Source organism: Neolamprologus multifasciatus, chromosome 13 (genome assembly GCF_963576455.1).
Source record: "Neolamprologus multifasciatus chromosome 13, fNeoMul1.2, whole genome shotgun sequence".
Taxonomy (NCBI): domain Eukaryota; kingdom Metazoa; phylum Chordata; class Actinopteri; order Cichliformes; family Cichlidae; genus Neolamprologus; species Neolamprologus multifasciatus.
This window is the reverse complement of record NC_140451.1, coordinates 12,208,323-12,235,583: the sequence shown is the minus strand read 5'-3', so window position 1 is coordinate 12,235,583 and position 27,261 is coordinate 12,208,323. Positions and strand designations below refer to the sequence as shown.

The 27,261-nt window shown below is 45.3% G+C and overlaps 1 protein-coding gene, 1 long non-coding RNA gene and 1 other non-coding gene across 3 annotated transcripts; 1 reads left to right on the top strand and 2 right to left on the bottom strand.

Annotated features, from left to right (window-relative positions):
- LOC146505133 (uncharacterized) lies at positions 1-25,885 on the top strand. The gene is made up of 2 exons (XR_014877476.1): positions 1-372; positions 12,959-25,885. It is a non-coding gene; the product is annotated as an uncharacterized LOC146505133 (long non-coding RNA).
- tomm20a (translocase of outer mitochondrial membrane 20) lies at positions 25,466-27,261 on the bottom strand. Its single transcript, XM_085182151.1, has 5 exons — positions 27,055-27,261; positions 26,729-26,775; positions 26,559-26,640; positions 26,229-26,371; positions 25,466-25,974 (listed from the first exon to the last, which is right to left on the bottom strand). The coding sequence occupies exons 1-5, from the start codon at positions 27,176-27,178 to the stop codon at positions 25,930-25,932; spliced, it is 441 nt and encodes a 146-aa protein (XP_085038277.1). The 5' UTR covers positions 27,179-27,261; the 3' UTR covers positions 25,466-25,929.
- On the bottom strand, positions 26,051-26,187 carry LOC146505132 (small nucleolar RNA SNORA14). The gene has a single exon (XR_014877802.1). It is a non-coding gene; the product is annotated as a small nucleolar RNA SNORA14 (small nucleolar RNA).

Sequence of the window (27,261 nt, the reverse complement as noted above, 5' to 3'; positions counted from 1 at the left end):
GCTTTTCTCTCTCTCTCCCTTTTTTAATATTTTAACTTAATCACCTGAGCTTCTGCCAACAAAAAAAGCACCCAGTTCAGCTTCACCGCCGCCTCCGACTCCGGAATAACCCACGCTACTGTTATTATTATCATCAAACCTGCAAAAAAAATAGGTCCACCGGTACCAGCCTGCACGCTGCTAAAAGAAATATGGCTGTAGGTTAGCAACAGACCGCCAGGGGATAATAAAAAAAGCGACTTTCAAGCTCCTCCGGTTGCTGCTTTGTCCTAAATTCAGAGCATTATCCGGTTCAGGCTGCAGCTTGTTTTTCTCAATGCACCGCGCCTCGACGCAGTGAGCTGCTGCTACTACTACTGTGCACTGAATGAGGTGGGTCGACCCTGAGAAAAACAGCGATTGTAATCCAATGGCAGATCTTATATTTATACAGAGGATCTCAAAAATGTGTTATTGTAGCACATGGGCACAATTTACAGGCTTATTGGAGCGACTTTACAGCCCGCATTTTCTCTCTTTTGTTTGTGCCAGCTCACCAGGGTGAATTCAGGATGTACACAGTTAGCCTTTTAGTTATGATTAGATAATATTTTCCTGGCTTGTTAATGTTTAAAGAAAAGAATAAGAGAGGGAGAGGAGAAGAAAAAAAGGCGCCTCCACCAGCCAGTAACCAGGAAGCTCAGTCATGAGGTGGGGATTTCCAGCCAGTGTGTTGTGAACTTGAATGGATTGGGGTTACAGCATGAATATAGCCTGCTGTAGCTGTGCCCATATATATATATATATATATATATATATATATATATATATATATATATATATATATTTAATATTCTTGTGCACGGAGCAGTCCAAATCTGCCACTGCTGAAATGAAATGAAATGGCACTGGAGTGAATTAGCGATTCAGACTCATTTCAAGCGACTTTAGTAGTCAAAGCAGCTCAACAGATATTAGTATGAAAGATTTAACAAGATTAATGACTCCACTCTAGTGTGGCATGTTTTACAGAAAGGCAAAAAGAAAGAAATGTTATTAGAAACAGGTCATGTGGCATAACCTCAGCCAAAATCCCCTGAAGTAAAAGTGGAGAGGCTTTTTGAAGTGGAGGAGTTGTCCCAGTAGTTCATTCCTCCCTCTCATCTGGTCTCATTCCAACTCATTGCAGCTTAGCCTCAGGCTTTGGGTGAGGCAATGCGTCTGAAACCTGCAGACACAAAGCAGGATATGTTTGTGCAAGTCCATGTGACGTTGGAAAAGAGGAAGGAAGATGTTTAGTCACGTACCCTCATCCGCCTCACCCTTCAACAGAACATCAGGCTATTCTGGCTCCCTGCCTGCCACCGTGATCCTGCGCTGTGGCATTTTCTTCAAAGGGTTACCAGAAACAAAACAAGACACGTATGCTCATGTGTTACCGCCAAGTACGTTGCCATATTGTTTTGTTATTCCCGTAAAGCTGCCGCTATGTGAATGGGGACACCTTGCAGTGAAAGAGGATATTTAAAGAAAGTTTAACCCCCCCCCCCCCCCCCCGCCCCACCCCACCTTCTCTGTTAACACTGCATTGTCCCACTGCTTCCCATCGCCGCTTTCTCTCAAAACTCAGTCCCGTTTTGGATGGACAACACTAGGAAGTGTTGTTCGGCTTTATGACATAGTTAGGAAACGGCTGTTATGAGGGACAAACTAAACAAATTCTTTCCTTTCTTCAGATTGGTGGGAAAATTGTTGCCTAATGCTTTGATCCTTTGGTTTCCACTCAGTCGATGTTTGTGCAAGCAAATAGCTGCACGGCCAAATAGCTATTATGCAAGACAGAGGCATGCTGTGATTCAATTAAATCCTAAATGACCTGATTCTATAATAAGTAGATCTACTGATTTGAAAAAAAAAATGCTGCAGTGTGCTATGAAGGAAAGGCAGAGCTGTACTGAACAGAGGCAGCTAAGGTCTGAGAGGAAGCCAGACATGCATGTTCTGACTGGCCAATATGAATCGTGTACATACAGTGAAAATCACCACAGTGTCACCTGGGCAGTGGCAGGGTGTCTAAAGCTGTCTAAAGCAGTTTTGAACTTCTTCTTTTTTTCAGCAGTATGTAAATTGAGACGTGAGGAGGCTAAATAAAGAGTGCGAGGTAGGTGACGGCCAGGGGAATACCCAGCATGTGACAGCATCGCGGGGCTGGTGAGATGATGATATTTGCGTCTCATCACTCTTCGAGACTGTTAAATTTTATATTGGAGATCTTTTATTTATGCCAGCGAAACATTACAGATTCTCTGTGAAGTCTTCTGCCTAAGCAGAGCGCAAGCACTGGATTTTTTTTCCCCTCGTGTCGTCCTCACTGCCAACATTTTATGTTATATAACCTTTTTAGAAGAACTGCTGAGGCGAGCATCAAACAAAACTGTAACATGTTGCACCGACACAAAGGGAGGTTACAACAGGATAGTGCAAGTTAAGCAGCTGTGGTCGTGACCCCGTCTTGAAGATTTAACTGGCAAAAGCTGCTAAGTATAAAGAGTCAATGTAAGGACTTTAACGTGCATGCTCTGCAGAGCTCGTGGAGCTTGGAAGAGGGAGAGGTAACCATAGAGATTATCACAGTAGGCTACCCCAAGCTACCATATATATCCTGTTTACGGTGCTATTTTTAGCCACACTTTTGCACAGCAAGGATTAAAGGGCTGATTATTTTTTTTAAAAAAAGGAAAAAGATCTGCAGAGCTCTGAAAGCTAATGAGCATCCATCTGCCGCCTCACCTCCCTTATTAGCGTTAGTTTGAGTATGTTTTGATTTTTTTTTTTTCTGTGCAGATTCGTTCCTCATCGTGTTCGCTTGTGTTTAGAGCGGAGAAGCCGTGTGTGCGGCACATGGCAATTACAAACAAACAAATTATGGGATTTTAAAAGTCAGGTATAAAATGGTGGAATTCAAATAAAATGGAGGGTCGAAAGGGGGAAAAAAATGTGCTGGGCGGCTGGAATCTGGGGGCTGGAGGCTGCAGAGGTGATGTCATTGGGCCGGAGCAAGAAGCGAGTGAAAAACAAGTCTCTCTCTTTATTCTGATCCTCTTTGCAGTCCTAGCAAGGGGAGGGGAGGGGAGGGGGGGCTGGCAGTCAGCCAAGGCAAGGGCTGCTGGGAAATGGCAGAGGATGCCAAGCAGGCCCCACCGCCAACATTAGAAGCTCACATCTTTGTTCTCAGAAACCTGGTGTGCTGCCAAAGGCCTCATTTCAGCTCCATGGCATGATTACACTGGATGTAGGCCAACTACTGAGAGCTACTCTCCCTCTCTCGCTCTATCTCTAGCTCTCCCTTTATGCTCCCTCTCTCTCTTTTTCCACTGCCTTCAAAAGCTTTCTGCCAAACATGCAGCAGTTGCCATGGCTGCAGAGAATGGGACATAAAAAAAGTGAGTAATGAGTCAGGCTTGGACCCAGATGTGCCACATGTGTATCCATTTAGAAAAAAAACTCAAGATGGTAACATATCCTCTTAATCTGCCGGGCTTTTTGGGACTCAGACAGCTTGGTTAGAAAAAAAAAACAAAACAAACCACTGTGCTGAGATGGGAAAGCGGAAGAATTAAATAAAACAACAAAATAAGAAAAAATCCCCACAGAAAAATGTAAATGAACAGCATTGTTTTCACATCCATTTTTTTCAACAGAAGGTAGTTTCAGTGGCCTGCAGTACAGATTCGGTTTGGGCAACCAGGAACAGAAAGAGCTGAACTTTGCTTCTGTAATGCCGCGCTTAAGCGAGCTTGCATGCATGGCTGGCTGACGACATCATTTCCTGTCCAGTGGAAACCCCCGTGTATTTTCAGTCATAACCAGACGTTAATGTAAACAACCTTTCTCTTATTTTTTTTGTTTTGTTGTTTTTTTGTAGCTAAAACAGCACATGGCGTGACCTCAATGAATCACAATGCAACTTCAGCCTCTTTTCATTATCTGAGGTTCAATTCAAAAGCTACTATTAGCCGCATTCCTTGCACATGTCAATGCCGTCTTATTTATTGGCCTTAAAAGGCAGTTTCAAACCTGACTCACGGTTGTTATGTTTAGCTTACTGAAGTGATCTGCGGAGTCATTTCAGCTCTCTGTGGCTTACTCAGACAAAATGTTAAAAATGTCAACACAGACACATTTATAATTTCCAGAAGGACAACATCGCCCACGGCCACTCCTACAGCAGCAATGCAGTGGTTTCTGTGCACCTGGTTTGTTCTTGACAGATCACCCTGCAAACTCCAAAGACATCACTCTGTAGAGCTCTGTAGTGTGTCTGAGCACATGTGCCTGTGTTAGATGGAAGTATAAATTTGGACACATAGCTTCTTTTTTTTTAAATAGAGAAGCATGAAGAGTATTTCATGTGTTATGTAACCTCTTCCTCTGAGCATGAGTCAAAATATAACTTTTCCAAAGTAGGCTTATTTATTACTGCAGCTCCTGTCCATTTATTTGCTAGAAATGGACTCTGATGTTCCCGGAGAAAGCAGTTGGCACGGCACAGCTCAGGCTCACAGATTCTTGCTGCCCTTTCCAGTTATTAGTTTGAAAACACAACTGATTTGTTTCATTCTTTCAACTAAAGTTGTGTAAATCCTTGGCAAATAATCCCTAAAAGAACGTATGCACATGCATATTTATAACTCCTTTATTTAGAAGCTGTTTCAGCGTGTCTATTGGAAGAAGATCAAAGCTGCTCCTTTTCTAGTAACGTTTGCCTTGAAAGCAAATGGATGTATAATCCCTCTGATGTACAGAATACAAATAACACGACTGTGAGAGTCAAGAAAAACCAAGAATAGCAATCTGACCTAATTGGAAAACCTCAAGTCTTCTCATTTTGGAGGAAGTTCTTCATAAATAGCATGTGGCTTGTTCAGCTCAGGAAAGCAAGGAAGATCATGGATAATGCGACTGTGGTTTATCATTTACAGATGCCGTGGTTGCATTGGGAAAGTTGTATTTCTTCTTTGGTTACCTCTAAACACGTTCACTTGGAAACAAACCTTTTCCAGTAGTGCCCATAAATCAGCGGAGGTTCCCGTCACAGATTCCACAGATGCTTATCTGCCCTCGCTTTGATTGTCTGGTTTATGGAGGACGTCCCATCATACGCTGTGAGCACAAGTGTCCTTCCTCCCCTTTCCATAAAAGTGCAAGTTGTCACGATGGTGTGGCATTCATTATCCGCCTGTGGTTTCGCAGGCCTGGCCCCTGCGCAGCTGGGGAGCGCTGGTTGTCAAAATCACTCTTCTGCCGCGGTGAAAGATAGAAGGGCAAGAGCTGAGTGCTGTCCCCCTTGTCTGCGTGATAAAGACCCCTTAACCACAGCGGCTGGGCATCTGGGCACACGGTGTCTCACCTCCCTCATCCACTTCAAAGCCTTGTCTCAGGAAACGGCTCACTGTGAAGAGCTGAAATAGAAAATAGAGTCCTGATGACAAGGACAAGCGTGTGAATGTGTACTGAAGGACAATTTTTATAGTCTGGGACATTGTAGTCACAAATGTAATTGCATGTTATGATAATACCATAGATAGATAGATAGATAGATAGATAGATAGATAGATAGATAGATAGATAGATAGATAGATAGATAGATAGATAGATAGATAGATACCTATCAAAAAGGTATCTATCTAGGTATGAAAGGTATGAAAAGTACAAATGGAAAACAGACAGTGCCATAGATGCCTGGTAAGGGCCGTATACTATGAGCAAAAATCTGTAAACACAACAGTGATTAAAAAAAAGAAAGAAAGAAGAGTAAAAATGAGGTTAGGTAGAAAAAAACAGTATGTGCATATATATGCTCCCAGGAGGCACCTTTTAAGGCTTCCTGCAATTGTTTCACCAACTGCAAGCCGCTTTGTAACCCACCTCCACCAAAATCCTCCTCTTTTTTCTGTAAGCTAACATAATTAATGTAACAGTTGTTGTCACTGACTTTCCTGCTACACACTGTGGAGTCTTTGCTGCTCCCCCTGCCTTAGATGGAGACAATTTGTTATTACAAAGGAAAACCCAGATAAATAGATGTTGTCCAGACTTGGCTGTCTGACCTGCTTTGTGCCCTTTTGCCATAAAAAATAAAGAAGGCTGTTGTTGGCTTTCCTGAGGCAAAATGGGGAAAACTAGTAAGCGTCGCAAAGTCTGTAATTCTGAAGACAAACCATCTGAGCAAAAGTGTAATGAATGAGCTTATTTTCAACACCATAGATTTTCTGACTGTTTAAATAAAACTACTAATTATATTACTTATATACTCAAAACTAAATTAGTTCTGTTATTTTTCCCCAAAAAAGTGAAAACTCCAGTGAATAAATTGCTAAAGATACTGGTAGGAATTAAGCCCAACAGTGAAAATGTATTTGAGGCTTTATTGTTATTATTTAAACTGAAACGAAAGTGCTGATGGTCTTGGGAACTTATGATCACATTTCCCAGCATTGTAATTGTCTATGACAAACTAGTTTTGCAACACAGCCACTGGCAGACGCTGGCTTACATACAGTCAGTCCTTACTAAGACATAGTGGATGGTTTAGTCACCACAACGAGCTCAGCTGAAGAGGTACAGTAAGAGTGTGGGAAGCACATGGAATGACTGTTAAACTCTTATAGCAACAGTTTGAGGTCCCAGAGGAACGCAGGCGGGACAGAGCAGAGCACTGTGGGAAAGTTTGGTGCCCTTGAAGGAGCCTGATAAGGCAAAGGTGATATTAACCCGCATGTTTGTGTTGTGCAAATTCGTAACGACTACAAGCACGCCGCTGATACTGAGCCGTCTTACGCCATGTGTTTGCAAAAACCTGCCTGCCTGTCCAAAGGGCATGTGGAGCTGGGTGTGGTGAATGCAATCTTTGTGATATCAGTGTGTGTGATGTAGGCTAACCCTTGTTTTGAGTGTGTGCGTGGAGGGCGGGCTTGGAGTCGTCCTACAGGTTTGGGCAGAGGCCATTTTCCGTATAAAAGGTTGTGATTACATCTCCCCGTTTTTCTGTTAAGTGCTGGGATTCTCATTGTGCAGTAGGTGCACAGTGTGCAACCTGATCCTGCTCCATGCAAATGACTTGAAAGCTGTGTCTCTCACCAAACAGGGATAAAGTTCACCCACCCTGCATTGCCACACAATAGGGAGGGGGGGAGGAGGAGCCAGACAGCCTTGAAGAGGAAACGCTCTCACACCGACTGACAAGTCTAGCTGCACTCAGGGTTGCCCTGAAGGACAACGCACCAACCACCCCCTCCCCCTCCCTCCTTTCTCCACTTTTATTTTCACATGCGCGTATCTGCTTTGTTCATCGAGAAAACATCTTTGCAGACAGCTCAATTCTGTCTTCCTTCCTAAGGCAGTGTGACGTGCTCCGCTCTCTCGCTTTCTCTCCTCACGATAAAATCGCTCTGATCAGAAATGCCATTGCCTAAGAGCAAGACGAGTAAAGTTCAACCCCCACCCCTCCCCCACGCAGTAAAAAAAAAAAAAAAAAAAAAGCTTACTAGCGCTCACATGATTCTTGCCAAGTTAACCATTTACAGCCAGGAGGAAGTGAGAGAAAGAGGCTTTTGCTGGGTAAACAGAGTGCTGTGTTTGCTGTCTTGAACTAGTTAACCCAGCTATTCACAGCCTCACCTCTGCGCTCATTAACGCCCAACGTGCAGGAACACGAAACTCGTCATGCCACACGAGTCACTCTGCACCGGCACACAAAGCTTCTTCCAAAAGCCGCAAAACAATGAATGCGGGCGATCAGAGCACAGCTCCTGTTATGAAACCGCTCTGTCACAAGACAAGCGCCTCACAGGAATGCTGTTGTGACACATGTGTGGTGTTGACACAAGGGTTAAATATTTACCCGCTTGCTCACTCACTCACACACACGCACACTTTGACTGCCAAAAAGGGCGGGAGGTTTAACCGCTGCACCACCAGTTTGTATTTATCTTTCCCCTTTGGCTGGCTGCGTCCTCCGCCACCTCCCAACAGACGTCAAGTTTATCAAAATCCTCTCTGCTCTCTAACTGCAGCCAGGTGCAGCACAGCGTAATGATTCACCCAGCAGACGCAGCACTCCACAGCAGACTGCCTCGTATGTTTGGAGCTCTGCAGAGGTCACAGGGTGCGCATGTGTGTGTTGGATGTCATGTGGTGCGGCTCTCTGGCTTGGTGCTGGTGCAGAGAGTTCAGCAGGAGTTCAGCACTGATTCATAATTCGTGTGTTTCTGTGCACCAAACGATGGCACATCGAAGAGGTTTCTCTCTGACAACGCTCAAATGTCGTTCCCCCTGTTTTCACTCAGTTGTTTTTTTTCCCCTTTTGCGTTAGCTTTCTCGTGTTTAGATGTGACCACGTGCCAAGCGCGGGGAGCCAGTCGATGCCCTCGGTTTAATGTGTGTTGGCTTTTCTTTGAAAAATCCCTGCTTAACAATTCGAGGAAAGCCGAGCCACCTGGAAATCTCATGACTTCCTGAATCTAATTCCAGGCTGAGCGATCAGACTGTCTGACTAGCAGCTTTCATTGAGGGGTGTAAACACTGAATGTCAGGCATGTTTCCCAGAGCCAGAGTTGAATCAGGCATTAGTGCTCATGTACTGCCTGTAGTGAACTCAAATGCCCCAGCAAAGCCCTGATTATATTTTCTCCCTGCCTAACAGATTCATGGTACATCGTGAACTCCCAAGAGAAAGCTGCGACTGGCTGGACTCGTGAAAAGGTCCTTGCACACTCTTGCAAAAGTCTATTTTTGCTGTCTTCAAATGCAGTCTGCACTTTACTCCAACCATATAATAACAGAGGAGGCTGGCAGTTTTGATAACCGGCAATTGCAGTCTGAAACTGCAGCACTGAGGAAAAACAAGGCAGTAGAAGAAAACAAAGGGCAAAGGTATGACACCACCGAGGGAGAATCCAGGATAAAATCCCCTCTCATATCACGCCGTCCTGTGTTGGCGGACTGTGACCTCATGCGCAGTTAGCATGCAGCCGCCTCGGGCTGCTTTGTTATCTACAAACCAGCACATTCCAGCCCTCAACGGCAACAAAGAAAAAAAAATGTCATCACGTCGCTGTTCCTGCTGCTCTGTGAGAAACTCAAGCAAATGTAGTGGAGCACATTTGATAAGGTAAAACTGTGCCGGCCCACGCATGCACAGTTTAAAGCAGAGGGGTTTACATGTATGTAGGTCAGCTGTGGAGTGATTTGAAGCTTTGCATGTGTGCTTACTCAGCAGCCTGCACCCAAGCTCAGCTCGCTTTCAGTCTTTCTTTTTTTTTTTTTACGCAGACCACAGGGTAGTAAATAGCTACGAGGAGGATCAGAGCCTTCACAGCTGATTGGCTTGATGCTCGCCTGACATAAACAGGAACCCGGTCGTGCAACTCAGAGAGAGGAACGAGCAAAGACGGAAGGACAAGAGACAAGCAGAATGTGGTGGCAAAACAAAGAGGGGATGTGTGGAAGCCTGAGGGATTTAGTTTTGAGAGAGAGAGAGAGAGTGGAAAAAAAAGTAGCATGCTATGTGACTCATGGAGGAATTCAAGCCTGAGATTCTCTGCATTGTCAGCAGGCGGTTTGCAGCAATAATGATGATGTGTAAAGTATGGTTTGATTGTGTTGGCAACAGCAGAGCAGGAAACCAAAAAAATGACGATACTGTCGCTCTATAAGTGCACCATGTGATTCATGAGGTCATTCTGGGCCTGCAGTATATTTAAATATAGAAGTGTGAATGAGATATGTGAGCAGTGCTGCAAATATGAGACTGCGTGCATTTACACCTTTTTTTTTTCTTTCGAAAGGAATTACACCTCCAGTACTGCACTTTGCATTTTGGAGCACATGTGTGAGTCTTCACCAAAAGTGATTTCAATTAATACCAGCTTGTATTTTTGTCAGGTTGCACAACTTGTGCGTTACGTAAGCGAGGCTCACAGTGACTAAAATGATTTCACTTCCTTGTTATTAACCCTTCTGAGCAAGTTCCCTTTCAACATCAGCTCACAATCAAGGAAACTGACATTTGAGGGAATCATCATCAGCTGTTAGTTTCTTGTACTGATAAGAAACAGGAGGTAATAGTAGCTAACGTTGGTGACAGATCACGTTAAGATAGGTTATCTCTGTTGTTTAGCTATTGTGTTCCAGCCTCTGCTGGCTCTGCGTGCAAGGCGCCGGTTTGTTCCACATCCCTCCGAGGGCTATGACAGAGCAAAAGCACTGAGTGGAAATAATGAGTGACATATCAGCCCTGCTACCCAGAGAGCTTTTAGAAAAACAGCCCTCCTCCCTTCCCTGTCAACCTACTGTCCTCGTGCATGGCTTTTGAAGGTCAGATGAGAAACAGGAGAAAGGACTGTCGCCGCCACCTCCAACTGACTGGTTCAAACAGGCCCCAAGAGCAGGAGGAGGAGGAGGAGGGGTGTGTGTGGTGGTGTTGCGTGAGACGTGAGGCGTGGCCCCTCTGAGCATGCCCAGTGGAGGAGGAATGCTGTGTGATGGCAACACAGCGGGCTCTCCCATCTGCTGATGCACTGTGCACTTCTCGCCCCGGGCCCTTTTCCATCCAGTCTAGTGAGCAGCCAGATCAATTTACTGTGGAATGAACACAAAGTCAGCGGCTGACGCACGCACACACATATTCACACATTCTTAATGTGCGACGCAGAGATCTGCACTGCGCCGCGCTGCACTGCAGCAGGCCGTGAACAGATAAGCACGCACAGGAATTTACTCATGCATACAAAAAGAAAAAAAAAAATGGTAGGGATCGAGCCGAACGGCTGATATATTATTCAAGAAAAGTCCTCCTGCTTCATTTTCTAACCTTGCTGCACACAACCCCCGGATAACAAGATGTTCTACTACTTTCCTCCTCTCCGAACTCAGGCAGATAGTGCTGACTCATCATCATGGCTGTCATGAGCGTTTTTAAGGATTCGGTGGCACTGACTGACATTGCCATCACCCTGTTTGGCTAAAAATACCAGAACAAGAAGAAGAATTTCTGCAAAGTGCTATCATTGTTCTCCAGACACACACAAACACATGCAAAGTGAGCCCATATGTGTGTGCGCGTTCTTTTCTGTGAATAATTGAGGAGCCCTGCCTAGCGCAGCTGAGCAGCTGCTGACTAAGGCATCCAGAGTGATACGCTTAACTACTGTGACAAAAATGATGTGGCTTGAAAAGTGACGTTTAAGGCGGACTGATGCTGAGGCGTATTGTCAGCCTGCTTTACCTGCCCGTGTGCTGCAGAGCAGGCAAACACCAGCGACTCAAGTGCTTCCAAAGTGGAAGCCCGGACGAGAGCTCGATAAATGTTAATTACCTTGGCTGAATGCAAATAGGGCTGTGACTCGGTTCTCTCCACTCACCCTCGTATTGTATGAATAATTGAAACATATTGCGGGGGGGGATCTAATGTGTTCTTTTATTTGCAGAGTCACGCCTGTGCTTTCAGATATGCTAATGAGTGTATCCTTAAGTAATTGAGCCGTGCTTTAGAAAATCAGCCCGGGCCTAATGGGGTATTGTCTGGAGGATGATCAAAGGAGCAGCAGAGATGGGGAAGAGATGTTCTGCAATGATCCACAGATGACACTGGTAATGAGCCACTTGTGGAGGTGTGACGGACACTGCGGCCGTTTGAGTCACGAGCACGCCAAAAAAGGCAATCGAAATTCATTTTCAGAGTCGCCTCAAAAGGCGAGACGTCCTTCGGAGCTTCATCCTTCGTCTCCCTCCCCTCCCCCGTCTCTTTGACCCTCAACCCCAAACCATTAAAGCCCACTCCAGACTGAGCACCGCAGCCTCTTTTCACCACCTCTCTCCTCATCTCTGCTTCTTGCTTGAGGGTTTCTAAATTGGGAACATCTGACATGGCCGCCACCTACTCATGTGTCTCTCTGCAGCTCTATCTGACCTTGATCCACCCTCTCCACATGCGAATACTGTACGCACTAATCTTCCTATGATGTTTTATATCTGCCTCACATTCAAAACACAACCAGCGACCACATTTCCACACAAATAATGCCAAGAGCAGACAGACAGCTGCAGTTCAAAGCTTAGCAGCAGCTGTGTTCCATTGTCTAACCGGGAATTCGGTGACATTTGAAGCCAGCGATGGCTGCCTTTAAATGCTTCTATTCTTTCCCTCTCCTCTCTGATTTGCTCCCTCCATCCGTCTCTGCCAGAAACAATTCTCATTCCTGTGATGTTTTGGGGATCGCTGTGGTCTGCCTAGATACCGCAGCAACTCGGATTGTCACATAGTAACCGGGGGAAGAACAGAATCTGCTTCTCATTTGCTTCCTGCAGAAGGCAGACAGTCAATCCAACCTCTTCACTGTCAAAAAGGCGACGCAGATATACTTGGCGAGCGGTGTTCTGCACCCCTCCCTCGGTTTTTGCTTTCCCAGTTTGTGTGTGTAAATGTATGTATCTTTTGAGCCCTTCATTTCCCAGAAAGGAGCCCGGGATTTTTGAGTGCATGAGCCGCCGCGAGCGACATCTCCAGAGAAGGGATGAGTGTTTCCTGCAAACAGTTGGGAGGGGAGGCGAGGGAGGTACTGCTGTGTGTGTGTGTGTGTGTGTGTGTGGGGGGGGGGGGGGGACGGCTCCCATAGAAACACTATCCAGTAACACTTGAAGAAAGTCATTAAGAGGAGGTGTGTGCGTGTGTGTGTGTGTGTGTAGGCAAGGAGGCGTATTTCTGAGAAAAAGCCCATGAGGTTGGGGGATCTGTGATTGACAGTTAACTCTGCTGATTACTGCCCCTTGAGGACAGACTCCTGACAACAGCTGCTGCCGCTGCTTCAAACCTGAACCCTGAACTATTGCTTCAAGTTCAACTTCAAGTTCACCAAATATGTCCAAACCTGAGGTGTCAGCTTAAACGTAGTATCTAAACCCATCTCTTTGTTTCCAGGAACGCTCTGCAGAAACCCGAGACGAGAGGATTGCACATTGCCCAACAATCCCGCTGAAGTGGCATGTATTTGCAAAGTAACCGAGCCCGTCATCATCACTCTCTCTTTATCCTCCGCCATTGGGTGCGGACGTGAGGAGTAACAGTGACTTCATGGTGAGTTGTGTAAGAGCGTGGGGCGAGGCTTGAAAGCCGAGCCATGTGAGACAAATGAAAGTGCTGATGTGCTGAAAAGAGAGCCAGTGTTTCTGGAGGCATGCAGATACAGAAACCCCCGGCAGAAGTCAGATGTCAGAGAGGACAGATCGAGGGGGGAGGGTCATCTATTCCAATGGAAAGAGAAAGGTCGCAGTGTAAACTGATAAAGGTAGGAGGCAGAGCTTGGGGCTGCTTCCAGGCCAGCTAGTCAGCTGACGCTTGCAGCTGTGTTTGGAACATCAATATGAGCCTTGTTCAGCCTCCCCCCTCCACAACACCTCCCCTCCTTTCCTCTAAAACTCTTTTCCCTCCCTCCCCTCGCTAGCTCACTCGGCATCCCCTCTCACCACTCGCCCCTCCTCCTCCTCCACTCCCCATCACGCTGTTTCCTTTTTTTCCAGCTCTGATTTATGAAAGTAGGGCATGTGCCCATAACTGCTGCATCAAGGCACATGGCTGGGCCTCCAGAGGCACTAAGGCTCTGTTTACATCAGCCCAGACAACTGCACCGCATTGCACAATCGCCACAGGCGAGCTCTGTTATATAAAGTGCTGGACCACGTTGGCTCCATTGTTTTTGTTGTTCTGGCTTACCCTTTTTTCCACCTGCAATTTCTCCACCGCACAAATCTGCCTTCTGATCTCTAAGCGGCGAACTTAATGAACCCCTCAGCCAAGGACTAAATGTGTCAGTCAACCACACTTCAGCGTCAAATGTGGAAAATTAGTCAAGCATATTTGGATCAGTTGGCCAGGAAGCAGCTCCGGGAACCTGAATAGCTGCTTTGCTTTGCAGAGTTTGTTGCTTTTAGCTGTTTAACTCGCTCTTCCACAGGATTTTGCAGGGCTTGTTTCAGAGGTTTATTGTTGAGAAGTACTGGAGCACAAGGATATTACAACAAAGAGAGTGAGAAATGCTGTGATTTCAGTTGCTAATGTGAGTCTGAGAGCGTGCATGTTTGTTTGGGGAGGACAATTAGTCTCAAATGAAGCACAGAGGCATTTCAGGATCAGTTTCCATGACAACAAATCAGACTGCTCAGCCAGTTTCTTCTTAATGACCATGAAGGGAAGCATTTGAGCCAGAAGCCTGCAACAAATACTGATATGACAGTGGAACTGCATAATCATGCCCGGAGCATGAGGACAGACTCTGAGTCTTTGAGGTCGGATGATTCATGTGTGTGAACGAGCAGGTCAGAGGAGTGGATGGAGAGTAAAAACATACCGTCATCCTTTGCTATTAATCATCTGACACACAGATGGAGTTTAATGGGTGTAACCCGTCTTTGAAACAATTTAATGGAAGCTGAAAAACACGACCGGCTGTTGCTATCACAAACCATTACACATTCATGTAATTTGCTGAGCGCAGACCACATTTTTGTTGTTGTTGGTGTTCACTAAACCAGTGCTGACCACACTGTATATTGAAAATGGACTTAGCCACAATGATGTCAGCCATTGGTTTGTGAAGTCCCATTTTTAAGCTTTAGTTTGAGTAATCAGCTAAAGCAAACTACTGAATCCATAGATAGTATTGAGGTTTTGCAGTTATGTGACAGCTAACCACGTGAGGTTAACCTGTCTGTCATTTTGGAAGTGTGACAACGTAAAGACTGGTTCGCAAACATCTGGCAACGACCAGTCGCTAATGAAAAATGTGTTTTCCCCCAACCAGTTGGTGAAAACCTCCACGCAACTGCTTTGGATGCTAGGAGATTGCCATGATTTGCCTGTAATTTTTTGGAACGTGCTGAAGTGTCTGCAGACTCTTGCTAACTACTAGCCAAGCGGTACTGAAAGTGATAAAATTGCAACACAAACCAGAAACAGAGACCAAATGTCTTCAAGGTTGTGCCTTTTGAAACTTGATGATTTGAGCAGTGAGGCACAACTCTTACTTTGAAGAAGATGGATCTTTGTTTCCAGTTTTAGCCAAGTTTTAGTACCACTTGGCTAGTAGTTAGCGAGTGTTTACAGAAAGGTCGGCATCTTCTATTCAAACTGCAATCTGCTAGCAACAAAAGCAATGATGGCGAGGTTTTTGCTGCACCTAGCAACAACCAGCAACCACTTATGAACTAGTCAGGGAATAGACCTTTTTTCCTAGCAACAGCTGTCAAGGGGTGTCGATGCTAATAAGTGCTACATAATAGACACATAAAATGCTAAGATTTACTAGCCTAAATTGAGCACAGCCCTTCTGGACAGTTAGTTAGAGCAGCTAAATACACAGGAAGCTATGTTGTTTGTTAGGTAATTATATAAAAAAAAGGTCTGGACAGCACCAACACTACAAACACAATGAAATAGTCCAGTTTAGTGACTAAAACTAGCAGCAACGTTCCTAATAATAAAAATCTTTAAGACTTCATTTTAAGTTGTAAGATGCTAAAAAAGTTTTTTAAAAAGGTTGTGTATAGCAGCCATCCCCAACCTTTTTTTGCGCCACGGACCAGTTTATGTCCGACAATATTTTCACGGACCAGCCTTTAAGGTTTTGCGGATAAATACAAGAAAATAAAACCAGTACCGGTACCAAAATAAGAAGATTTATTCATAACACACAGGAAAAGACCCAAGGAAGCAGAGTTAACGATAAAAAAAAATAATGCTAAAAACCAATAAAAACCCTGAATACCATAAATTTCACACCCAAGCCTCAACTCTCGTGACCCAGTACCAAATGACTCACAGACCGGTACCGGTCCGCTGGTCTATAGGGACTCTTTTAGAGAGCCAGCTTGAATGGCCACTGGAGAAACTGCAGTTTTGGCTCTTGGGTGTTGGGTTCATTTTCCTAAAAGCTGCCATTCAGTGCTGACTCAACAACAGGCCTTGTACTGCAGCTCCGCACCTGAGCCTCCTGGACTACAAGGATGCACAGTCATCACCATTTGTAGCTAAAGGCTTGTGTCGGCCTACCTGGAAGTCATTGGAGGCTGGAGGCCTGCCTCTAGTATTGTCATATTAGAGGCAGGGTCGCACACAGGATTATACTAATTACTTCAACTTAACGTACATCAAAGAAATTCTAAGAGATGCTTTGCTGCTATTTAGCATGGGGCACAACACTTTATGTTGCCAGCGATGAGATGTGCTCAAGTATTAATATTCTCTGGCAGAAAGCCGCAGCGAGAGAGAGCGAGCGAGAGATGAAAACCATGTTATTTTTCAATCCATAGCACTACACTAAATAAATGCAAAAAGTTTTTTTTAACCCTCAGAGATATTTTTTCCCTTCATGCTTCCAGTCTTTGTTACTCGCTGCTGTCTTTATAGAAGTCCTCGTATCCTCTGCTCTCCCTCCACCCTCTTCCCCCACCACCCCTCCCAACGCCCACGCTCCTCTCCTCCGCTCTCATAACTCAGCTGTTACTTGGCAACGTGGTCCCAGCTGGACCCGGCATCAGCCGCGTTGCCACGGCAACACAACGCACACACGCAGACACGGTAAACATGTTGGTTTTTCAAGAAGCCAGAGCTACACGGACAATAAAACCCACATGTGTATTCAGCTCTGGGTGCTACAGCATCCATCAAAGAGGAACGACGCCTCGATTAATCAAAGCGGAGGTGACCGCCAGTGTAATCTCTTATGCACCTGCAACATCTATACATCTGTTTTTCACGGTAGAAATCGAGGGAAAAAAGGAAAGATCTGGAGTGATGTGATGGATTGCTGATTCTGTGCGGTAATTCCTCTTTGGAGAATCTGGCCGCATTAATTTACTGCTTAATATTTTCTGCTTTCGTCTTCTTTATGAATCGCATCCAGCGTCACCATACATTTAAAGCCAAGACACACTCGCAGCCTGGAGTTTATGGTTCTGGGAAACCAGCTTCTCTCCTCCACGCTCTGGGTAACACTGCATCTGTCGTCATAGCAACCTGATCCATCATCTGCAGGAGGATCAATTGATTCATTATTGAGTGAGGCGCAGCCCCCTTCTCTGCTTCCAGTTCACGTCTACTCACTCTGCCTCCGAGCATCCATTATTGACGTGTAAGCCTGCCCACTCGCTGGGCTGAAGAACAGAGCGCTGTCAAGTCTCCCTCGTAGAAATATAATTCAGAGTCCACATCTTCAACAGCGTGACTGTTGACCAATGTGAAACGGCGCAGGGTCGCGACGTGAGGCAGGTAGCAAAATGCGGTCTGTACAAAATGTTCTCCTGGTTCTGTCACGCAAAACAAAACCAGGTCGGATCACACTTTGCAAAACAGAATAATCTCGGGTAGCTAACCCAAAATCACGCAGAGGTCATTTCCACAGGAGGGCGGGAATTAACAAGTAGTAAAAAAAAGAGGTGGAGGTGAGAGAATTGTAGGGCGTGTGGTGTCTTTGTTGTGCAGACAAGATGAATTAGCATCTGCTGAAGCTTGGAAAAAGAAAAAAAAAGAAGAAGAGCTAAATGTAACGTGACACACATACCCTGTTCAAAAATACTGCTTTCTGGAGCAGGGCATTTATAGCTGCAGGGGAAGACATGCTTTGATTCCAGCCTGTCCTCCACTGTGTGGCTGCACACCTAAGTGGAGCCTGGAGGTACTGGGATGGGTGGGGAGCTCTGTTCCTAGGAATAAAAAGCTGAGGGATGGGGGGGGGGGGATGGAAGACAAATGTATGCTATAGGAAAATCTGTGCTAAATGGATGATGTCAGTTGCGGCACTTTGACATTTTAATGTCATCTCTCAGGGAATTACATCATTAGCTCTCTTTCCTGGCCTGGCTCGGTGCTGGGAAACCTCCTAATGGATGTCAACAAGCCATCCCTCTGGAAGAATGGAGCGGCAGGGGTCGGGAGGGGAGACGGGGGTGTGGATGGTGAGGTGGCGGTGCCGGTGGGAGGGGGCTTTCACTAAGCTTTTCACTAGAGCTACATCCACACTAACATGTTTTCAGGACAGAGGCCTCTCACTGAGCGTCATCTGGACTAAAAGCCTTCCGTGCATTTCTCCATACAAGATTAACTCAATCCGTGTTACCATCCTATCAGACAAAGTGCAATCATCGGCGAGCTCCACTTTCCACCAACCCTTCCAGCTGACCCCGAATGACCCGGCGTGTAAGTGGAGTTGTTTGTTAATTATTTCATGCATTTATAATTATAGGAGCGCATTGAGCTGGCAGCTGGCAAGACTCCACAACGACTTTGCTCCTTTCAATTTGAAAAGCTGTCAGCTTTGCCTCTGCAGCCACCCAGAGATCAGATGCTGTATCCGGTAATTGATTCATTAATCATCTACAAGTCCATTAAATTCAAATCAAGTCCAGGAATGTGGGCTTTCTGCATGAAACAAAATAGTAAAGAGCTTATCTGGCTGATGGGCAGCCTCGTTTGTGGAATAATTTATGGGGAGAAGCACCTCAAATGAGATAAGGATATTTCCCCCCAAAAAACAAGCCTTTTATATGTTAATGAAACCAGGTTTGGAAACTAACAAGTTGCTAATGTGTTAGGCAGCAATATCAAATCCTCACAGTAGCTGCCAAACAAACAAGAGGGGAAAACAAGGTTTTAGCTAAAATGGGTCAAATGGGGATATTCATGTGCTCTACGTGACATCATGCAAAAATAAATGAACCTTGTATGCTGGAGAGGAACTAAATCTGAGAATCAGTCAAAAGGTGGAAAAGTAAGTGAACCGTCCAGTCATTTACGTGCCATGTGATGATTTGCATGCAGAGTGAGGGTTGAAAGATGGGAAAGAGCGGTGTGGCTCTGCGGCTCGGGTTCACCGAATAATTCTGAGGCTGACCGGGAAATAAATCTTATTTCCAGATGGGTGAGAGAGCGAGCTTCGGTGGCACCGTGGGAATGAAATGTTACGTGTCTGTATTCTCCACAGCATCCTCTCAAGGACTTTCATTTGAGAGTCAAAGCCATCATTATCTCACCGACTATGAGCCTGTAATCTCCCTCCCCAGTTCATTGAGAAAAGAAGATTCGATGTGACAAATCCGAGGCCCCAGATGACAAATAAGTTAGGAATTTGCTACCACTCACTTTACGGTGCGGCTCCGTTGACTGGAATTGGGCGGAAATCTGTTTTACTTTGCTTCACTTTCCCTTGGGTTTAAATGTGAGTTGACTTCAAAGTGTGCCCTAAAAGGACCCACGACTGGGTCCTCTGTGACAGCTTTCACGCTAAACTAAGTGGCATCCTTTTGGGCTAAAATCAAACTGCAGTTCCCCGAATGGCCACTGGAGCCTTCTTAAAAAAGTGAGTCAATGCCCATAAACTCCCATGTAAACAGCCAACCTGATAACATAACATGGTTCTTCATAATTCATATGTTAATTATTCCTTACTTAGCTTGGTAGCATTAGCTGATAACGCCAACCTCTCACCTGAAGGTGGTTATTTCTGGTGCTGGAAAACAATATGACCGCCGCTAAGATGCTAACACCGAGACTTCAAAACAAGGCTTTACAAACCAACGCGTCAACTCGTGTCGACTCTTTTGCATAAACTCTGTGAGCAAAACATTATGAATTACACCTTTAATGTATGAAGTGCTCCTTTGTATGATGTATTCAACAAAATGAAACCAGTTGTTTACCTCATGCAAAGTTAATAAGTTACCGTACCGCCACGTCTAAGCATTGGCCCTTCCACACACACGATGCTTACATAAATGACGAAAAAATGTAAACTAGTTGCGCATGCACAGCATGTCATAAATATAGTGCGCATGAATGAATAATATTAAATGAGTGGGGCAGATAAGCTACCCCCTTATGCGCTTGCCTCAGATTCAGATTTAGCTTTGCGTAGGGAATTGATAAGACACAGAGCTCAAAGCCAAAGTCTTCAAAGACCGCGGTTACACAAGATGCAAGGCGTCAAACCCACTTTGTAGTTCTCGGGTGAACGAGTGGGTTGTATCTGCCGAGCTGCACAGGGTGATACAGCAACAGAGCTGTGTGAGCCCAAGAAAAGATAATAAAATACAAAAGTTACACCAAGGTTACATCGTGTGTAAAGGAGAGCAGAAGTGACTTGTAGTTTTCTTCTTCTTCTTCTTCTTTTGTTATTGTAGTCGGAGTTGCTCTATCATCTTTCAAGGTTGAGGTCCCTTTCATTGTTGCCACCGAACATGGCAGGTGTGAGAGAGATACAGGGAAGAGGGAACGCCGAGGGAGAGTGAGGGAAGAATGATAAGGAGAGAAATAAAGAGGTTCTGGTAGTGGAACAGAGGGTTTTTTTGTAAAATACATTCGATTGTGTTCATGCAAAGACCAACACTGCTTTCATGTATGCCATTTAAGCTGCTATAGCCTCCGGCTTATGCCAAAGTCCAACTAGGGTAAACAGTGGTTTGAGACTGCGGCACGACCAAAAGTAATGCCACTGTGTGCAATGAACTTGCAATCTCTTTGTCTTTGAAATGATAGCTTTGAAGAGAGTTTGCGACTGCGCAGTCGGCTGTCATCTTCAAAGTAACGCTGCCGCATCAAGTTGGCGACAAAATGGCAATGAATGGCATCAGTTTGTAATCCATTTGTGACTGAATGGGGTCAAGTTGGCAATTACATGCAACGATTTAATTATGGTTGCCTGCTAACACAGAAAGATACAGATAGATAGATCTGAAAAAAAAGCTGAAATTTCTCCACAAATAGGAATACGGGCACTTGAAGTGCGAAATAACACAGGCCCTCAGCAGCGTTTTTATATATAAATATAACCGGAAAACTGGAAAGACGCACATCGCAATGCAATCACCGTGCAACCTGTGATTAGCTTAGGTCACAGGTAGGTTAGCTTAGCTTAGCACACGTTAGACCAAGGTGGAGAACACACAATGCTAGAGACAGTCCAGCACACATCCCCCATAATAATGTTTTTTCGTCATTTTTACACTTCTTTAAGGTATGATGAGGCTAGCTAGCATGCAGGCTTTTAAAAATAAAAATGTATGTATGTAAACAATCACTGTCAGTGCCTGCATGAGTAGTTTAAAGCTAATGCCTGTGAAGTTGGTGTTATTTGGACGTAAACATGAATGATAAAAGGTTAGGGAAAAAAAACAGCAACTGCCTTTAAGTCACTTTGCAGGTTTAGCTTATTTTTGGCTCTTGGCGTGTTTGTGTATCTATTTTTGAAAAATGACACCACAGCTCAGTGCTCTGCAAAAATGTGTCAGACGTGGCGTGTGCCATTTAATGCAGTTTCTTGGAAGTGTAAAAGAAAACCTGCAAACTTGTCTGTTTTAACAGTTTAGAGATACTTGTGCATCCTTTGTACAGTTCGGCTGCATGATTCTGTGTTTTCAGTCTTTGTGGCGAGCTTGTAAGCATGAAATGCAAAATGCGTCCCTTACCTCACCTTTCAAATCTTTTTTTAAATTTTAATTTTAGCATGCGTGCTTTGCAGAAGGTCGGCCGGTGTCATTTTGCAATCGTTGCTCTTAGTGAGAAAGTCCTACCAGCTGTAAGATTACGCCGACATTATTGTTAACTTTGCTTCATTAGCGGCAGTCTGCAGCAGCAAACTGTTTGTCTTGCTAAAAGTGAGAAAGCAGGGCGGAAGTAGAGGATTGCCACATTCTTGCGGAGGCCCCATATTCCCCAGAGCACCACCACAGCAACATTGTTGTTGTAGCTCGTGCAGTTCCTCCTCTGCTCCCCCCCTCCACCTCCCCTTCTTCCAACCCCCCTGCTTCCTGTGCAGCAGAATGGCCGCTCAACCCTTCCTTCCCTCCCCCTCCACCCGCTCTGAGCTCGGTCAAGCTCCATCTCCCTCTACCCCGCCGCTCCAAATACATTATTTACACTGTCCTCCCCTCCCTACAGCTCAGCTCCAAAAATCAGGGCAGAGGGAAATAACACCACTGTATAACCCCCTCCCCCCCTCCTTCTCACACACACAAGCTGCACACACCCCCCCACCACCACCACCTCCCCACCTGCTCACTCTTTTCTCACTCTGCGGGATGAAAATACAGTGCGGGCACAGCCACGACAATGGGAAACTCTGTGAGGCCCCGGCCCTCCCATTAATCCCCTCTGACGTGCCTCCCAAGGGCAAGGATTTGCTACAAGTCAATGCAGGAGACTTACAGTATGCAAAACAAGCCTGTCTGACTCTCATGGTGTTCAAAGCCTCTGCATTGCACTGCTTGTGAGACAGGAAGGCAGATCACAGGGAGGAGAGGGGGGGGGGGGGGGGGGGAGAAGAGAAAAAACTGTGCACAGTCTGCTTAGTTAACCCTTTCTTCACCCTCCAGTTCAGCTTGTGTGTGTATGTGTGTCTTTCCCCCCCCTTGCAGCTTAACTGCATGCCTAGATTGTGCAGATAACGCCAATGACAGGGTGAGAACTGATGCTGAGTGACACGTTCTTTTGATATTCTCCCCTTTTGTTCCACTTCTTCACAAAATTTCAGCCCTCGCGTTATCAGACCAGAAATATGAAAACCGCTCAGTGTAAACAGGAATTCACAGGTCATGTGACGCACTCACTTCTCTCAGGCAACAGCCGCGCTATTGAATTTCAGCCTTATCAGAGATTTAGTGATCGGGAGATAGGTTGGAGGCTGGAGGCAGGGTGCGGGCTGACATTAGCAAAGAGAAAGAGAGAGAGAGGGAGAGAGGCAGTCAGTATGGTTGAGTGGTTGGTAGTGGGGGAGAGAAAAGGGGGGCCCCCACACCCTTTGGCTTCCACTCACGGGGAATGTAAACAACAGAGCTCAATAGGCAGGCCTACACATGGAGGACAAAACCTGCCTGGCAGCAGCTAGCAGCAACAGCAGCAGCACAAGTTCAGTTACTAGCAGCAGAGTAATGGAAAAACAGATGACAGCAAGGCATTACCCCACAGAGAAAGAGAAATCTGCCAGGATTTGTAGCCTCCTTTAGATTCACGTGATTGGCTCCACTCTTGCCTCCCCATCCCACCCTCCTTTTTTTCCTTTCCAACCATCCTCAGACCCTTTGAGATGGAAAAATGGGTCATCTGTGTGGAAGTTAATACTCTGAGCACAGACAGTGCTGCTTTATTTTTAGGACGTGCCTTGGAAATTTTTTTCTCCGTCTTCTTTTCCCCTCGCTGGTGACTGACAAAGAGAAGAAAAAAAGGCGGCGGGTATTTAATATACCGTGTTGGTGCTGAGCGCACAAAGTGAGGGCACTGGGCTTTGTAATAGCTGGGACATTTCTTATCACCCCCTCCCAGCACCACAACCATGGCTTCAGCAGCAGCAGGACACAGACAGCGGGACTGCGAGCATCATTACGCGGCAGGACTCCGGGCCTCTGCTGACCAAACAGACACCGATCAGCAAGCTACAGGCAGCAAATACCCCCCTCGCTGCTCAGAAGCCAACACTCAGAGGATCTCAAATGCAGACCAGTTCAACCGAGAGTCTACGTGAAGCTGCCATAGCAACCACACACAACCGAGTTATTTCTGGCTGCCTTAAAATCCCAAACACAGCTGCTCCTACATAACCAGACATCTCCACTGGTCAGATAGCACTTGGTACACAGAAGCAGTAATCAGGCTTTGACATTCAAACTCACACACTCCAATAACACACAGCAAAGGTCATTAGCGATGCGGATAATTTGTTGACAGGATTTCCACTAATGAGTTGCAGAGTTCAGATTATTGTAGTGATTATAATATTCCCAGTTCAACACTTCCAGCAAATTACAATGGCAGTCAGGCTGCTTTGAGCATTCCCTGTGCCATGATCGTGGGGTTATTTTCTCTACCTGTGGTGGAGCGATGTTTATGTGTCACCGTGCACACATTAGTAAAGCAAAACAACAACAACAAAAGGATTTTTAAAAATCACAGGGTATCTGTGCTGCAGGCACAGACATTGTTATTGCTGTCAACTGGAACTGTTGTGCTCTCAGCTTCTGTCCATTCAGTCGTCCTCAAACTGTGAATCTGTCTGCGGCTCAGTGTAACGCCACAGAGGTGTCCATATACAGCCTGGAGCAACAGTGCCCCCTACTGCAAAACAACAGGGAGTTTCTTCATTTTTCTTCTTCCTCCTGCCAGCTTCATCAGATACAAAGAGCTGACTCATAACCCATTCATACAGACTGAAAATAGAGCAGCAAGGCAATTAAAAGAATGATGTTATATTAAAAGTATTACAGTGAGCACTCCATTCATCAGATTATTATCCCACTCTTCACTCGGGGTGTGGTTTCTGCCCCGAAACTGGATTTGCTGTGTAATACTTAAATCAAACAGCGTCTGTCCTCGTGTCAGGGCCTGTTTCAATGGGTTTATTTTGTGCTGGCACGCTTTCAGAGAAGGAAGGGCCTATCTGGCATCCTTCAGTGACCCCTGAGCTCCTTCCAGTCTGCAGGGGACAGAGCATGAGGCCAGCAGCAGTGTTTATTTACAGGAGAGGCAGGCCAGTGTTGCGCTCCGTGGAGAAGTCTGAACCTGCTTCTAGCCTCGATCTGCCAGCAGCAGACCACAGATTTCAGTTTGACCTCCAACACAGTCTGTTATTTTTCTTCTCCACCTCCCCGAAGGATAGATTAACAACGAGTCACTTCTTCTGCACGCACACACCTAGCGCCAGTGGACTCTGCAGGCCCCTGACAGGCTTCTCCATTTCCACCAAGTGGCTAAACACCAGGAGTGGTGGAGAAAAGACTGAAGAGTGATCACATGAGTTCATGGAAAATGGAACACTGTCTACCATTTAGTCTGCACTCGACATTTCTGGGCCGCTGTTCATTTTTCATTCCTAATGTTGAAAAACTATTTTCCCCCTACTCTTGTTTCCTGGCAAAACTTCAGGCCTGGGCTGCTCTGGCCAGAGCCCTTAAAAAGAAAGAAAAAAACAGCTGCAGAGAGGGATAAAAATAATTACAGCTCTATTTGTCTTCCAAGAGACACACATCCAAGCAGACCCACTCCCTTCCCCTACAAGCTGCTCCAGTTTTATATTCCTGTACACACAATAAAGACATTGTGGTTCACTGGACTCGTACAAGATGAGGTTTCAGTATTCTGGCTGGAAACAAATACTCTCACGATGGCAATTTAACCACATTTCAGCAGCATCTGTTTTATTACTAATGTCAGCAATTCACAGATCTTTTGTTTTGCACCTACATGGATGGGATAAGTACAATAGGTTGGCTCACTCCCCTCCATGTTCATTAATATTTATTGATACAAACATATACTTGTCCCTGCACACCCTTTATTTGAGGGGAAAGTGAAAGTGCCCTTGCTCCATATTTCAGAACTAAATGCTTCAGGTTTTCCTGTGCATTGCTACTGCCATCTACTGGCAAGTGGACAATCAAAAAGTCAACACATGTTATCATGTTTTATTGTAGTATTACACAGACACAAAAAACAAAAACCCAGGTGAAAGACTGGAATGTTTCTGTTTTGTTTTGTAAAAAGTACATTTTAATTAACCTGCAAAATCATTTATATAAACATACCACAAGCAAGTGTTCTGCTTAGAGTAGACAGACTCACTTCAGTCCAAGTCACAAACAGAACAAACCGTCTACATTCCTGTTTACTTAGGTTGCACTTTAAATACAAACAAATGGCTACATAATAACCGATATGTTGGAAAGGAGGAATGCATTTCAATAAATGTAACCTGGCAGACGTTCGTCCACCTCAAAGTGCTGTGATGGAGGGAAAGTCATCTCAACCGATGGCCAGTGAAGCTCAGAATTCGCAAGCAACTGAACCGTGCAGCAGTGACAGTGTCTAAAACCCCCCTTCCCTCATGGATTTCCATCTCATTCACACACATGCGTTCATTCGACGTCATCTTCTGCTAAAGACTGAGTGTCGATGAGTCGCTGAAAGAGAGGAAGAAAATATCTTTCAGGGATTTCCCATTACAGAAAGGCAAATCAGTTACACGGGCCGTTAAGTATTTTTGTCTTAGAGGTGAAATAACCGAGAGCTACTGACACACAGCTCTCAGCTTTGGATGATTCTAAGGTTTATTCTTGCACCCTTTCTTGTCCCAGAAATCACAAATGGCAACTGGGGGGTTTTCAAGGATGCTAAACAAATAAAACAAAAACAAGGAGATGCAGGTAACTCTCACCTGGCTGATGCTGGGTAGTCTGGTGAGCAACATTTGGAAGACTGGAGCAGGCAGCGTCTGCTGAAGCACTTGAAGTAGCTGCTGAGGTTGACCACATACTGCAATGGCATTGGTGAGGTGGTCTACACCTTTGTCAAATTCACCTGGGTTAGGGAAGAAACAGGTTTACAGACCACATAAAAAACAAGCATATTAAAAATTTATCAGGGCTTAAAACTTTGTAGAGAGACACTACACCAGTGTAGCCACAGTTACAGTGATATGAGTGGTGTGCGTCTTGCGCATGCGGTAAGCTTCCATGTGTTTTCTGTGAATGAACATGTGGCTGACCTTGTGCAAGGAGCTCCTCTGCCAGCTGGATTTCCTCCAAGAAGAATTTCTGGACAGCTTCTTCGTCCTTCAAGTTCGGCAGCTTCAAAGTCAAGTTAATAAACAAAAAACAAATTTAAGCTCCATTAAACAAAATGAGACAAAAATCGATTATTTTCTACATGTCCTACCTTTGTAAGCACGGTCTTCTCACTGGAAACCTTTTGCTTTCGTCGACCTGTGAGAGAGAAGTGGGTTTTTAAGACCATGCTGCATGTTTAGTTTGCTGTTCTACAACACGGAAAACACGAGGCAATAAGTTTGCTAGCTGTTATTTGTAGCATGCTTTTTCAGCTGAGGGACATAATATTAGATACTCGGAGCTTAAAAGACTACAGAAAATACGCAGTCTTGATTAGTTCCCAGAAGCTTTGAGTGTTTTTTTAACGTCCTCTCGGTCACATGGAGGCTAACGTGCTACCGATGCTAAGTTTACGCCGTTGACCTGCACACTTACGCTCACGTAACTTTTCCTTGAAACGGGGGTCACTCCGCCGCTTCCTGTCAAAGTAAACACAGTATGCGATGAAAAGAGCACCACACACCCCGGCGACCAGCGCGCTCGTCCTGCCGCTCAACATTTCTCAAACTACTTATGAACAGCCACGCTCGCCGCTGACTAGCAGCTAGCACGCTGCTGAGGAAGTGTGGCAGGAAGGACGTA

Bases quoted from the DNA above. Each gene is read 5' to 3' on its own strand.
- tomm20a (XM_085182151.1), bottom strand. From the start codon at position 27,178: ATGTTGAGCGGCAGGACGAGCGCGCTGGTCGCCGGGGTGTGTGGTGCT. The intron at 26,776-27,054 runs GTAAGTGTGCAG...TCTCTCTCACAG, and splicing joins CAAGGAAAAGTTACGTGAGC to GTCGACGAAAGCAAAAGGTT. The intron at 25,975-26,228 runs GTGAGAGTTACC...CCTCTCTTTCAG, and splicing joins GACTACCCAGCATCAGCCAG to CGACTCATCGACACTCAGTC.